Source organism: Neomonachus schauinslandi, chromosome 4 (assembly GCF_002201575.2).
Source record: "Neomonachus schauinslandi chromosome 4, ASM220157v2, whole genome shotgun sequence".
Taxonomy (NCBI): Eukaryota; Metazoa; Chordata; class Mammalia; order Carnivora; family Phocidae; genus Neomonachus; species Neomonachus schauinslandi.
This window is the reverse complement of record NC_058406.1, coordinates 110,031,666-110,047,894: the sequence shown is the minus strand read 5'-3', so window position 1 is coordinate 110,047,894 and position 16,229 is coordinate 110,031,666. Positions and strand designations below refer to the sequence as shown.

At 39.5% G+C, this 16,229-nt stretch overlaps 1 protein-coding gene across 1 annotated transcript in view; it reads left to right on the top strand.

Annotated features, from left to right (window-relative positions):
• Positions 1-16,229, top strand: part of PXDNL (peroxidasin like) — a 483,807-nt gene that overhangs the window by 387,939 nt on the left and 79,639 nt on the right. Inside the window, exons 15-17 of the mRNA XM_021688214.1 lie at positions 2,912-3,020; positions 4,757-4,914; positions 6,906-8,409. Coding sequence (XP_021543889.1) covers positions 2,912-3,020; positions 4,757-4,914; positions 6,906-8,409 — 1,771 coding nt within the window. The remainder of the gene's footprint in view (positions 1-2,911; positions 3,021-4,756; positions 4,915-6,905; positions 8,410-16,229) is intronic.

Genomic DNA, 16,229 nt, shown 5'->3' with positions numbered 1-16,229 from the left:
GAACATAATAATCACTGAAAGGCACCTTATATTTGCATTGTGACATGTTGTTTTCAAAGAACTTTGCATGCCTTTTTTATTTAATAATCATATTTGGCCCAACTATATATTGCCTCAACTCTATGTTGAACAAGTCTTACTATTTCCACTTTATGAATGAGTCAAAAGATGAAGAATAGGTGTAAAATTCCTTATGCTTGTAAATTTTATACAACCATAATAGCAAAACTATTTTATAAACAGAATAAAAGCAAAACTATCAAACAAATAAAATTTAGATGAACATGTTAATTGATGCTTTCCCCAAATGTAAATATCCCTTCCAAGTTCTGTCTGCCACAGTGAACAGCCTTCTGAGTTTTGGCTGGCATTGTCTGCTGTGTGGTAACTCAGTCCTACAAACAACCTTTGATAGACCTCTGATCGCATATTATGCACACAGGTGCAGGGGTCCAATAACAGTAATTGTCATGAATAAGAACACATCATTGATGCCACTCTCTACACTTGAAGTTCACAAGTGAAGGACTAAAAGGGGAACAATAGAGAAAAGGTTAACATCTTGTGAACCTATAAGCCAGCACAGATTGATTAGATTGATCTCGGTTCCTTTATATCCAAATTCAGTAGGCTCATTCTTACTGACTTGTTTTTGAACTATCACAGGGTATGTCATGTTAGGTATATTGAAAATATTAGGTTTGCTCATAATCATTGCAATTATATTGACTGCTTGATTTGTTGATTAATCAATCCATCCCCTTATAAGCCAATACCCCACTCCCATCTTGCTCACTATGTTATGTAACTATAGTGCATTTACTATATATTTAATTAAATCATTTTATGATTCTTTCAGCTTTCTAATTTTTACATTAAGCACTCTTTTTAGCATCCATGCATGTGTCCATCCAGCCAATTCTAACTGCTGCCTGATATTTCATACTGTACGTCCACCACATTTTTCTCACCTACACTTCCATTGCTGACAATTTTCCTTAATTCCTTCTATACAGAGTTGCAATGAACATTCTCATTTATACCCCTGATGGATTTGCATGAGAATTTCTCTAGATATATATGTGGGAATCAGATTGCTGGGTGAGGGGGTGTGCACATATGTCATTTTACTAAGTAAAATCAAAATAAAAAATATACATATCCTTAAACAAAATCTTGGAAATAGGAGCATCACTTCTACATTCCCACCGGCCTACCAGTGTCCACTCACCCCTGCCAAAACTTGGCAGTAATCAGCTTTTTTATTCTTGCCAGAATAAGCATAAAATGGTAGTTCATTGATATTTTATATTTTATTTCTGAGGTTTTAAGTGGTTTTCAAAATCTGTCATATACTTAATAACTTTTGGGGTTTCCTCTTTTATAACTCGCCTGTATATATTTTGTCTTAATGCATTACAGGAATTCCTTGAATGAAATAGAATATTAATTCTGTGTCAGATTAGAAATTATAGATATGTTACCTATTATGTTATTTGTCAACGACATTTTTATCTTTTTTATTTATGTCTTTCCTTGAATGGAAATTATTAATTTAATGTAATCAAATTAATCAATTTATCTTTGTTTTCTTTCAATTATCTTTAGCTATTATATAGTTAATCCAATGTGATTTTTGAAGTATAAAAGGTAAAACTGACCTTCTGGAGCTTTAATATTGTGGTCATGATAAGGACTGAAATGAATTGACAGTATAGCCTCTAACTCATAACTACTGCCTATAATCTAGTTTATCGAGAATGTCTTTCGGCAGAGACCTTGATTTTACTGGTTTTCTTATATCTGTATTACTGGTATTTTTTCTTGAAATTTTTTATGTTGGTGATCTTTTTAGAACAATGAACCAATCTAGTATGTATACATTGTCATAATATAGAGGAATTTTTTTATAACAACCAGATGTAGAATGCTATTTGCATTCATCTTGCAAAATACATAAACATATATATACTTATTTACATATAAATATACATATATAATATTTTAATATTATATTGTATTACATAATATATGATATATAATATAAGTGATAATATGTAATCCACACACCTTCCTATTTTTATTTAAACTTCTCATTTTTTTAATATCTCCTTAATGACATTATTTTCAAATTCAATTTTTGGGACTATACTTACTCTTGTGTCCAATATTCAACAGTGCTAAGATTAAGTTATTGCTTTAATTATGTCATATACATTCTTATACTTTTAATATTCTTAAAAATGAACTAAATAATATGGATATGCTCAATTATTTTTCTTATGTGAGTTTTTAATATCCATGATCATTTTTATTAGCATTTTGTTTTCTTTACCTTAAACTTCTTAAACCATCATCTGGAGAAGATTAAATATGTTGAAGATTATCGACTCTAAGTGAAAAGCTTTCTTTGTCTATAATATTCAACTTGATAGAATTCTCACACACCGAAGAGCTATAGAAAAAACATGAGTTATTTTTCACTGAAATCTTACTGAGAGTTCAATTCTTGCTTTAAGAAATCTCCATAAGGATGTGATGATATTTACTTCATTTTAATGTTTCACATTAAAGCAAGGTGGCTGAAAAGATAGGCATTTCTTACCTTTCTGAAGATGACAAATTACTAACAGAGTTCAATCCCATTTGAATCAATGTTGTAAAAAAAAAGGAAATATTTCACATAGCTTTACTAGATTTTTGGAATGTCTTAGTTCCCTAAATAATACTGTTATTGTTTCTGGAAACTTTGCTTCAGGATAATTACCTACTCTTCTGCAATGGACAGTATCATGTGGACACTGTATAACATTTTTATTGTCTTGGAAGTTTCTGTAATGCCATTTGTATGAGATCATTCCTAACTTCAAAGTCTGTTTGATACTTTTAATCATGGAATTGATTTTCAAAGCAATACAGGGTAGACAAGCTGGCGATGACTTTGTTGAATCATCCATTCTTGATGCTGTACAGAGGGTTGACAGTGCAATTAACTCCACACGAAGACATTTGTTTTCACAGTAAGAATTTATTTTATTTTGATTACAAAATTGTTTTCACTTCAGTCCTACTTGGTTTTTATAATCTCCATAAATCACAGCAGGCATCGTGCATAAGATTGCCAAAAGTGGGTGTTTTCTTCAGTCTGTGTGTGTGTTATCACCCTCTGGGCTACCCACCATTGCCAGCTCAGTCTTAAAGAAAATGAAACTTGCTCCCCACAGAATCTAAATGGCATAAGTTTACATCACAGATCCACTCTATGTGGTCCCATGATAGGTGTCAGGTAATGGGCTCTGTTAGGTCAGCATCCACCAGGGTCAGACCCAGTGCTCTTGCCAATCCAGGAATTGAGAGTGATTGTCAAGTTGAACACATCTGGTCATAAACTGATAGCTCACAGATGAAAGTTTTGTTTAGGATATGTAGTACTTTGGTTATTTTAATTTGAACCAGAACATCTTTAGAGTAGTGAAGCCTTCAGGTTCTATAAAGTCCCCATCAGTCCTGATTGAGGTACAAGGGATGCAGTTTTGCATCACCTGAACATATTAATGAAAACATGACTGTTGTCTTTAAAGTCAAATAAAGTATATACCCAGTCTTTGCAGCTGTTGGTCTAAAAGGAATACCTTATAATGCCATAATCAAGTATAGCTCTGTTCTTGCATACCCACAACAGCATGGCTCGCTGATTCTGGACTTGTGTTCTAGAGACATATAGCTTATTTATATCCTTATAGTGATTCCTCACTTCATCACTTCCTATCTGGGTGACCTTGGGCAAGTAACTAAGCATCTTAGTACCTCACACTTCTTGCCTGTAAAATGGAGATAGCAATAGAATCTGTTTCATGGACATACTTGTTAGGAAGATTGAATAAGTTAGTACAGATAGTGTCTCAACAGTGTCTGCCACATAGAAAGGGCTTAATTAAAGTGAGCTATTAATATCATTACTATTCTATGATCTAAAGTTATTACGATTTCTGATGTAGAGGACCAGACACGCCTTCGCTGACCAAAATCTCTAAAATAGTCTCACATTCTCAGTGACTAATATTCTTTCAACTTAATTAGTTTAATTCCTCAATGCATATGCTGGTTGCTAGGCTTGGTACGTAGAATATAAAGATGTATAAGGCACCATCTCATCCCTGACACAGTCTTTTTGTAGCAGAAGAGACAATATGTCAACAATTTAAGTACATCTTGTTGTGTATGTAATAGATGTATGTGAGCATACAGACGTGATTGAGAAGGTGGTAGTTTGTCAGAGTTACCAGGGAGACTTTCTGGGGAGAACAATGCCTGAGCAGGGTTTTAAACGTGAGTGGGAATTTCCAGCATCTTCCAGGCAGTTACATTTGAGGAAAGAGAAGACAGACAGTGCCAATGTCCAGAAACTGAGTGTCTTGCATACTGTTTCAGAGGGTTTACTGAGCCCCCTCAGACCTATGTGTGGACCCCACAAGCTTATAACTTTCACCATAAATGTTGCCTTTTATAGAAAACTGTTCTTTAAATCATTGATTCATTAAAAATATATCTTTTGAGTTCAGCACTGTCACTGGCATTTGGGTTTCACTCATTAATAAAGTAGGAAAAGAACTCTCAGCTCCCCCTGTGAAGCTTATTTTCTAGTGGTGAAGCTTTTCTTCTTGATTGTTTGGGAAATGTATTCGTAAATGCACAGTGAGATTCATGGATTCTGCAGTTTTGCCTTGTGAACAGTAATGTCTTTTGTCATTTGCAGGAAACCTCACACCCCTAGTGATCTGCTGGCTCAGTTTCATTATCCGTATGACCCGTTTACTGTGGAGACAGCAAGAGCTGGAGAGATTTTTGAGCACACATTTCTGCTGATCCAGGAACACGTGAAGCAGGGGCTCACTGTTGATTTGGAGGGCAGAGGTCAGCTTCTGGGGTGCATTTTGTTCTCAGCCTACTGTCAGTAGCAAAACTGATCACCCCTCAGTTTTTAATCTCCAAAACACCATGTGATATAGAAATTAATTTACCACTTTACCAAATGAATGCAGATGTTTCTCGTAAGAAGTATAATTCAAAAGAAAGGATGATAAATATATATTCAAACTTGTCAACTTCTAGCAGCTATCTACGTCAAGTAAATGTAGGGAGCCCATTTTAGGTGGACGTTTTGAATCCAAAAGATATTACTCTTTCCTATGAAAAAGGCTTTAGTCCTAGGGTAATGTTCCTCTCCTTGTTATTGGAATCACCTAAACCATTCAGTGAATTTATTTGAATTCCTTACTCTACCTATAACATATGTATCCCTCCCAAATCTTTTTTGTTGTTGTTGCTATACTGAAGTTCTCATGTACTTTTTCCAAAACCAGACATTTATTTAGTAAATGTCAAATGAGAATGATTTAGAAATCTTTCAGATTTTCTAAGTCTTTCTCTTTAAAGTGAAGTAAAAATATGATCCTTTGCTATACACTATTTGTTCTGTGAGTACAACAGCAACTTCTAGAGGTTTACCCTTTCTTTACTCCCCTTCAGAAAATAACCCCCCCCCCCCCCCCAAAAAAAGAAAAGAAACCAAGATACAGTGCACAAGCCCCTTTCTGTGTGTGGCTCACCCATTAGGTACCCTATACAATTACTCAAAAAGCTCTATTTAATAGCTCCTAATGATCCATTATGTCTTGGGTTTTGGAGTTTCCTTAACTAAAATATCCAAGTGAAATTTCCATATAGTCCATATTAGCGCTTGAATCAAATTTCTGGCTGTTTAATTCCGAGTCTTACCAGGGATGAGTTAGCTGTGGTCAGGTCTGCAAAAAGCCCAGCTCCAGGTCAGGACAAAGGGCCTTTGAGTTCTCTTCTCACACATATCTATTGGAAGAAACAATTTTCAATAATAACTTAATCTAAATTCATAACTAGAGAATAAGCAATCAATATCTACAGAGATTTAACTTTGCTAAAATATACATCCATTGTTTTTGGTGCTCATTACCAAACTGAGTATATATTCTCATCTAAAATATTCAAGAACTTTAACACAATTTTCTCAAGAAAAAAACATTATGTTGTTCTACCTCTCTTTTATTATTTGTAAAGGTAAAGGCCTTTATTTTTTTTTTTTTCCCTCCAGGATCATTTTGCCCTAAAAGTGAACCCAGGATCTATGTCTTTATATACAGAAAGATTATTGTATTTATGCAAGATTAAGATATCTCAGGGTCCAGCCAGAGACCAGCTTACACAGATAAAGGACAAATGGTCCTGGTATCATTAGCCAGTTTCTGATGATTAAGTGGGGATAATAACTCTTAGCAAGCAAGACTTAGTGAATAGTTTCTGCAGATTTAGGACCAAGTTGCAATTTTAAGCTCTGTTAAAAGAGTGGCTCCAAAACACCTCCATGTTGTATTGCACATTCCCTGGGAGATGACAGCTTGTGGTAGTTTACAAGTAACTGCTTAATCCGTTCATATCAACTATCACGCAGGTTAATATTCACACCACCACACTAGCACATTTTAGACCCTATCTTCTAGGAGCATAAAACCTGAAAGAAAGAATTCTGAAATGGGAAAAAAAAAATATTACAATCTTGTGATGAGGACTTACTAAATCCTTACCAACATTATATTGGTAAAGTCACAGAATTAGGAGTTTGGTGGAAACTGGGACATTTCTCTCCTTTTCTGTTCGTTCTAGCAGTCATTGCTCATAAGAGAAGCATCACTAAGTACCCCCCCCCTTTTAATTAAAACTTTCGGTTTTGTCCTAATGAAATGTGGTGGATGTAGGAAAGATTTCTGCCCTCCTAGAGTGGCCCATCCTTACGGCACCTGGGCTTGAGGTTCCCCCTCTCACTCCACCTCAAGGACAGCTCTCTTCATTGCCCTTGCTGTTCCGTGTTTCAGAGTTCCGCTACAATGACTTGGTGTCCCCGCACTACCTCAGCCTCATAGCCAATTTATCTGGATGTACAGCCCACAGGCAGGTGCCCAACTGCTCTGACATGTGTTTCCATCAGAAGTACCGAGCCCAGGACGGAACGTGCAACAACCTGCAGCACCCCATGTGGGGTGCATCCCTGACCGCCTTTGAGCGCATCCTGAAGCCTGCCTACGAGAACGGCTTCAACCTGCCACGTGGGGTCAGCAGTCAGGCCCTGTCAGGCCGGTATCCCCTCCCACCACCCAGGCTGGTCTCCACAGAGCTGGCAGCCACGGCCACAGTCACCCCTGACCATAGATACACACACATGCTCATGCAGTGGGGCCAATTTTTAGACCACGATCTGGACCACACAGTGCCTGCATTGAGCACGTCTCGCTTCTCTGATGGGCGGCCGTGTAGCTCGGTGTGTACCAATGATCCTCCTTGCTTCCCCATCATCATTCCTGACACTGACCCCCGAGGGACCCGAGCACCGTGCATGTTCTTTGCACGCTCCAGCCCCGTGTGTGGCAGTGGCATGACCTCCTTGGTGATGAATTCAGTCTACGCGAGAGAACAGATTAACCAACTCACAGCCTATATAGATGCCTCTAATGTCTATGGGAGCTCAGAGAGGGAATCCCAAGTTCTCCGAGACTACTCAGAGCCTCGGGGACTCCTGAGGACAGGCTTGCCGTGGGTGCCGTCCGGAAAGCCCTTACTGCCCTTTTCTGCGGGCCCACCCACTGAGTGCACAGGGTGGGAGCAGGGTAGCCGCAGCCCCTGTTTCCTGGCTGGGGACCACAGGGCCAATGAGCATCTGGCCCTCACAGCCATGCACACCTTGTGGTTTCGGGAACACAACAGGGTCGCCACGGAGCTGTCTGCCCTGAACCCCCACTGGGATGGAGACACCCTTTATCACGAAGCCAGGAAGATTGTGGGTGCTCAGCTGCAGCACATCACCTACAGCCACTGGCTGCCCAAGATTCTGGGGGAATCTGGCATGAAGATGCTGCGGGATTACCATGGCTACAACCCCAATGTGAATGCAGGGATCATTAACTCTTTTGCTACTGCAGCCTTCAGATTTGGTCACACCTTAATCAATCCTATTCTTTACCGACTGAATGACACCTTCGGAGAAATCCCTGAAGGCCACCTTCCACTCCATAAAGCTTTCTTTTCACCCTCCAGAATAATCAAGGAAGGTGGGATAGATCCACTCCTTCGGGGGCTATTTGGTGTGGCCGCTAAATTGCGGGTGCCCTCCCAACTGCTCAGTTTAGAGCTGACTGAGAAGCTGTTCTCCACCGCCCACTCTGTGGCCCTGGATTTGGCTGCCACCAACATTCAAAGGGGGCGAGACCACGGGATCCCTCCCTATGCTGACTTCAGAGTTTTCTGCAATTTGACTTCTGTTGAAAATTTTGAGGATCTTCAAAACGAGATTAAAGATTCAGAGATTCGACAAAAACTGAAAAAGTAAGTGTGCAAGTGTTGCTTAGATTTATATATTTCTTGGGAGAGGGAGAAGTGTTAAAGTGTGGTTGGATTTGGTTGCCTGGGGATGTTATTGCAGAGCCTTTAATAATTGTTATCTTGGGAGAAGCCAAATATTAAAGGAAGGATTTCTAGAGACTAAGCACTAAACGCCTTTGTCCACCCACTTCCTTTGTAAATGTAAATATTGCTGCCTCCTTGCTAATACTTGCTAGCACATCTCAACTAAGAGAGGTTGGCATGTTTCCTGCATTCCTGCTCTGTGGTAATCCAATCAAGGCCTTTTTATTGATATGATAATGTCACAAGTTGGCTTTTTTAGGCAGAGCAAAGTAGTGAAATGAAAACAGAAATTAGTTTTTGTCAAAAGAACAAATAATTCTAAATTTATCATCAGAATGTTGAGTCGAGGCTTATTCACTACATCATTAGTGCCTTTCGTAAAGTATTAATATTATGTTCTTTACAGGTGAGATTCAAATTTCCTTTTAACTTACAAGTATGGGATGTTTCCAGGAAACAACTATAACTGCTCTTCATGCTCACCACCCTTCATCCTCCAAAATAGTTAAAAATAATTAAAGAAATGTTTTATTAAGAAGTTTTGTCTATAGTTGGCTAAATATTGAAGACTAACATGTTTACTAATAGCTTATGGTATATTAATGTGCAATCTTTCAGAGAAGCTTAAAATTGCAAATTATGGAGCTAATTGTCAACATGAGGCCTTTATTTTGTAATACTAAGGGTATGAATGTTTTTATGCCACTAGAATTTGCTTCATACTTATGTAGAATATTAGACTAAGTAAATGTATAATATATGTAGAACAAATCAGAGTATCATGCAGATTGAATTTGCAAGAACATTGACTTTGGCTTCATAGAGACCTGGTTTAAATCTCCATTCCGCCACCTATTAGTACTGAGAGCTTGTGAAAAGTATTTAAACAGTTTTAAATCTCAGAATATCTATAAAATGAAAAAAACACTGCCTCCTTCACAGAGATGTTCAAAGGTGAAATTATATAGAATGTATCAAATACCTAGTTCCGTTCTGGTGCATCATAGGTAATCAGTAAGTGTTACCTGTGGATAGATTTATTATAACATTATCGTTTCAGTTGTCAGCATCATTATTAGATTGCACGTATGCTCTGAATCAGCCTTGTGCTAGGCACTGAGACCCGAGATGAAGGAAATAGCATTCTGGAGATCCAGGCAGCATGCTGGGATGGCAGGGGGCTGGCAGTAATCTGTGCGGAATGGGCTGTTACAGAGATGGGGATTGAATGTTATGGGAACACAGAGCTGAGAAATGGGAGGTACGTGTAAGAGTCACAGCAAACTACTGCTAAAAGATACCGTTTGATCTGCTCTTGGAATTTTCTGAGTGTGATAGTTGAAGTGGGAACAGCAGGCAGTATCCCAAGGAGAGGGAAGGAAGCAGGAAGGTGTGGGGCTGCATGGCATGAGGGGGTAGAAATGTGACAAGGGGAAGCTTTTAAAGGGCCCTGCATGCCATGCAAGGGAGTTTGATCTTCATCCTGTGTTTAAAGCAGGAGAGTGACTCTAGGAGAGACTTCCCTGTGAAACGCTAACCTGCACAAGATGTCCTGGGAAAAGGAGAGGCTAGCAGCAAGGAATTCCATGGTTTCAGGAATACTCCAGGTGAAGCAAGACAGTGTAGATAGGCTTTTAGCAGTCTGTGCAACACTATCATTATTTTAAATGTTTCCTGTAAGCACATTGTCTACATTGAGTAAACCTGGAGGCAAGTCTTGCTTTGCAGTTCGTTGGGGTCCCACTTCTCAATTTGCAGCTAATTTGTAAATTCCCACCAATTACAGAGTAGCAGAAATGTGTTCTTTTAAAATGTTCCCATCACAAAAACTCCTCCTGAGTCCTCTGGCTCTCATGTGCGATGCAGCAGGCTGCTTGTCATCGCCACACACAGCATTAGGCTGGAACATGGATGCGGACCATCCGCTGCAGGACACGTCCTCCCAGTGGCCAGTGCGAGGCGTGACTGGCCTCCGGGATGGATAGTGGCCCATACACTGCACATTGAGTGTTCACATGCCTGGCTTTCTGTGTGCTCCTTTCAGGCATTTGGAATGTTAACACTGTCTTCTGAAACCGCAACAAGGAGTCTTTATCCTTGCTTTGGGGAATTTTTGAACTGCGGGAACTTTGTGCAGCCTGGTGCGTGGCCTCTGCATGAGGACAGCAGGACTGACCAGCATGAGTGGGTGTGGGGAGGCCAGGAAGCCGAGCTACCTTACTTTCCTGTTAGGCTGCCAGGTGATTCATTCAACCGTGAGCACAAAATAGATAAGTTGGGAGTTGTGTTTACAGTCTCCATCTTCAAATCTGTAGATTGCAGTTTGTCAGGAGCTGATTTCACTAAGGAGGGTGGCATGGCTTTAAATATGACGATTTATACAGTTATTTCTTTACCCTCTCCTGTTACTTGTTACTTCTCCTTTCTGTGTTATTTTGCAAGTGTGGTTTTAAGTTTGTTTCTAAACCACTCCAGTCAAAACTGGAAACAAGTAGAGCATATCATTAAATCAACAAAATAAATACTGCCTTGGAACATTAAAAACTCCATATTTTAGATAATTAGGACAGCTTAAGAATTGGCTAAAGCAGAGAATCATAAAAATAATGCATATGCACGTCTTAGGTATTTTAACTTCACACATTTGAGCGCACATAAAGTCCTGTAACTTGAGCTTTGGGGCAGCAAGTGGGGGTGGGTTGCAAAGTCTGTGTTCTGGTTTTGTCATTGCTGCTTTGATACAGATCTGCTGACTAGAATTCATAAGCTTATGCCCAGGCTGAATCTTTTGTGTGTGTATAAGATTGTTCTGAAAGGGGAATAGGAATTTTCCAGGGAAGTGATGGTATGAATGCACATTCCTTGTACGTGTTTCTGTCATTCCCCCGTAGTTATAGTTACGTAACATGCAACTAATTGGCATTGATGTTTGACTCTCCTTTTGACAACCTTTCCCAAAACACTGAATTTGGTTTTCACAGGAATAAGTACTCTCCTCTTTTACACAAAGGCCTCATTATTTTATGTAACATTTAATTAAATTACGTAATCCAAATCACAAGTATGACTGTGATAAAAGCAAGTTGGTAAACTCCGCCGACTCCCTGCCGGCAGCTCAACAGACTGCAGCTGCAACTTGGACAGGAGCCCCTAACCCCAGGGTCATTAACTGTCATCTCTGTGGGCCAGAAAGTGAGGATTCTTAGGGAAGAAGAGGTTGTTTAAAATAGCTGATACATGCTGTAGGTAATGGGGGGGATGGAGAGGTGGTGTCAGGAGGCCCAGGTTCCTTCTCTCTGGACAAATTGAGCTGTGCACTCTTGGACAACTTTAGATTAGTTTTTGTTCTCTCAACTGTGAAGTGAGGCTGTTTCACTAAAAAGTCCTTGAGGTCCTTCTATATCTAAGATCATATATATAACGACTTTGTGATATAATAAAATGATAATTCAGAAGGTGCTCTTTAATTAATAGTTTTAATTCACACATAATATCTTCATATTCCAGAATATATCCCCTCATCCTTATGTGTCATCAGGTGTACAAAGCTAATGATTTTTCTTCACTTCACTTAATTTTGAAGGCTTGTGTCTGTTTACCACCCAGGAGTAAAATCTGATTTTCCTTGTACCTTCACACTGGATCTTTTAGGTAGCTTTAAAAAGCCAGAACAACATGTGGAAACCATGCTACAACTTTCCTCTTGAATCACCAACAGTTTTTCCATGAGGAATACCCGGTCTGTCACAAGAAAGCCACATTGGGACATTGTTTTAGTCAGCTTTCAGTTCATTTCAGTAAGATTGGTGAGATACTTTGGATTCTCCTCAAGGAGCTCAGGACCTCGGATGTGGGGGACTCACAAGCCACATAACCCTGTCATGTCACATGTGGAGCAGTGGGATCTAGGAAATCAGGACGTATTCCTTCAGGAAGGAGGTGTCAAATTTCCGTCCTCCACATTGTTTTCCACAGCGCTGCATCAATTTACCTTTCCATCAACAGTGCGCCAGGGTTCCTTTTTCTCCATATCCTCACCAACACTTATTATTTCTTGTCTTTTTGATGTGACCCATTCTGACAGGTGTGAGGTGATATCTCATTGTGGTTTTGATTTGCATTTCCCTGATGATGAGTGATGTTGAGCATACAAACTGGCAAACCACTCTTAAACAGAGAACAAACTTCTTCTTTGCTGATTTGGATGCCTTTTATTATGCAGAGAAAGGGCAACCCTCCTACACTGTTGGTGGGAATGCAAGCTGGTGCAGCCACTCTGGAAAACAGTATGGAGGTTCCTCAAAAAGTTGAAAATAGAGCTACCATATGATCCAGCAATTGCACTACTCGGTATTTACCCCAAAGATACAAATGTAGGGATCCGAAGGGGTACGTGCACCCCAATGTTAATAGCAGCAATGTCTACAATAGCCAAACTGTGGAAAGAGCCAAGATGTCCATCGACAGATGAATGGATAAAGAAGAAGTGGTATATATATACAATGGAGTATTATGCAGCCATCAAAAGGAATGAGATCTTGCCATTTGCAATGACATGGATGGAACTGGAGGGTATTACGCTGAGCGAAATAAGTCAATCAGAGAAAGACATGTATCATATGACCTCACTGATATGAGGAATTCTTAACTCAGGAAACAAACTGAGGGTTGCTGGAGTGGTGGGGGGTGGGAGTGATGGGTGGCTGGGTGATAGACATTGGGGTATGTGCTATGGTGAGTGCTGTGATTTGTGCAAGACTGTTGAATCACAGATCTGAAACAAATAATACAATATATGTTAAAAAAAAGAAAAGAAAAAGATAGCAGTGGGGGAAGAATGAAGGGGGGAAATTGGAGGGGGAGACAAAGCATGAGAGACAATGGACTCTGAAAAACAAACTGAGGGTTCTAGAGGGGATGGGGTGGGGGGATGAGTTAGCCTGGTGATGGGTATTAAAGAGGGCACGCTCTGCATGGAGCACTGGGTGTTATGCACAAACAATGAATCATGAAACACTACATGGAAAACTAATAATACAATGTATGTGATTAACATAACAATAAAGAATTAAAAAAAAAAAACAGAACAAACTAATTGTTGCCAGAGGGGAGGGAGCCGGCAGGATGGGTGAAATAAAGAAAGGAGATTAAGAAGTACAAACTGCCAGTCATAAAATAAATAAGTCATGGAGAATGAAAAGTACAGCGTGGGGAATATAGTCAATAATATTGTAATAACGTTGTTTGGTGACTTATCCTGGTGAACACTGGGGAATGCAAAGAATCGCTAAATCACTTTGCTGTACACCTGAAATGCATATAACATTGCATGTTAACTATACTTCAACACAAAACAAAACAGACCCAAAACAACTCAGTCTTAACAGAGGAGTGGCGATTACCCATGAGAGACTGTCATCTGAGAGGGCAGACCGAGGTCATTCGAGATATAAGAAATACGGAGGAAAGACCTGGCAGGCAGGCACCAGAGCTAGGGTGATAAGCAGGAGAAAGTGGAAGCCCTTGGTTTTGCAGGCTTGTAGGACGCCCTGCATGGAAGCGTCTAATCCTAGAATTAGCATCTGACCCATCCCACTCCAAAGATATTAAGACTTATGGGTGAAATGGACCCTTTTTTCCTAAGTGAAATTGTAGACAGAGCCCGGATAGATAAAAAGGAGATCAACAGGAGTTCTAGAAGAAGCAAACAGGAGCAGTGCCAAACCCTTTGACTTCCATTGTGCTCACTTCACTTCTCTTGGACGCGAAGACCTACAGCCTTTGCTAGGATTGTGAAATGCACAGGCTTCTTACTTCTTTCAGTACCAAGAGCTGCAGGAATTTCTTTCTTTCTTTTTCTCCTCCCTCTCTCCCTCCTTCCCTTCCTTCCTTCCTCCCGTCCTTCCCTCCTTCCTTTCCTTTCTCTCTTTCTTGTCAAAAATGTTTAAGTTTTCAAAGAGTTGTTTAAAGACCATATGAAAATGAGTCATTTCTTTTTTATAGGATTATTTTTGCTCTAAAAAAATCATGCTATATTCTTTGCAAAACATATAATGAGCTGATTGTGAGGATTAATTATCCATCGAGTGGCGAACATAAATTCTCAAACAGAGAGAGGCCATTTTGATGACTGTTTTTGAATCCCCTTTTGAAAATATAATGTGTGGATTTTTTGTGGATATGGTTACTTTTGTTCTTTAATAAATACAAGGTTATTCATCTCCCATTATCACAGGGATGTGCAGCTGCTTCAGCTTTTTAAAATAATAGCTTACAATTCACCAGTTAAGTAATTTATATTCAGTACATGCACCTATCTCATACCTGCTTCATTTGATACTATTAAAGAAACAAAAACACTTAGTTTCTCCCCTTTTTCCACCCTAAGGTTCCACAAGGTCAAACTCTGCAATGATGCATTTCCAACACCTTGCACCATCTGTCTCTGTCCTGACACCTGAGGGACGTTGGTCACCTTTCTCATGGCTTGGCCTTCCCTCCTCAAGATTCCTGACTCTCATTCTTCTAGATGTTTCTCAACTTCCATATTTGTACCTGCCTTAAAGGACCTTTCATCAACATCATCCCTTTACCTTTATAAAATGGTTAGTATGTTAGCAACTTCAGTTGCTGTGAAACAATGATTCTTAGCCATTTCCTGTTAGACCATTTTAAAAATCTGCTAGAAGCTATGAATCTTCTTTTGCAGAGAAATACAGCAAAATTACCCACTCCAAATTCTGCACATATTTTTTGAGGACTCAGATTCCTACAGCCACCTGTGGACACTCTTCTCCCATTGATTTAACAAATATTTATTTGGCACCCATATTTATTTAGCACTCCTCTTTCCCCCTAGGACTTACCACATGTGTGCAATGGGTGCTCCTCCACCTCTTATCTCGAAATGGTGTTCCCTTTGCCAAAAACGGCCCCAAACTTGAAACTACCATCTGTTCTTAGTCCTTGTTCAACTGTCCTTGTCTCTTATCCCTTTTGGAGGGAGTGACTTTGTTCTTTCAGTTACAGAAGGATGCTAGACTGTTTAAATATAGCCAGGCCTCCAGAGGACCAGCATTTTCTTTCCACCTCTTATCTCTGCTTCTTTCTGTTCAGGATTTATTTTTCGTCCTCCCTCAGCTCTCTTATCTCCTGTTTTATACATATGGCGCACCACAGACGACTCTCTCTTAGCTCCCAAGGTCACATACAGCATTTCATGGCATAGCTAGCACAAGATGCCCGAGTATCACATTTCTCCAAACAATAATTTTAGAAATATACCATCTTATACAATTATATGAAGTCATATTGCTTGACTCTAAATGCCATTTTCAGAGCCTTCCTTCTCCTGGTCATTTTCATGCCATCACTTTTCTGCCTTTCTAGAGAACATATTAATTTAATGACAGGGTTCCAAGAGTATGTCCTTCTTGGTGGCAGATAAATTGTCTAATTTATCTTTCAGTCCCCAGAGCTGAGCACACGGCCAAGTGCAGTGTAGCAGCTCAGTAGACACTGGATGGTCCGTTAAGGGAAGTGTGGCAGCCTGGTGAGGCTCATTTGAGTTCCCCAAGGGCCCTGGATTTGGAAACTATTCTCAGTTTGAACCCCCTGACCGGATGAAGTTTTCTTAGGTGTAAATTAGGTTTTTACACTTATCCATCCATACCAATTCATTTTTTCATCAAATATTTAGAGGCCTCAATTAACTATGGTGTATACTAATTTTATATACA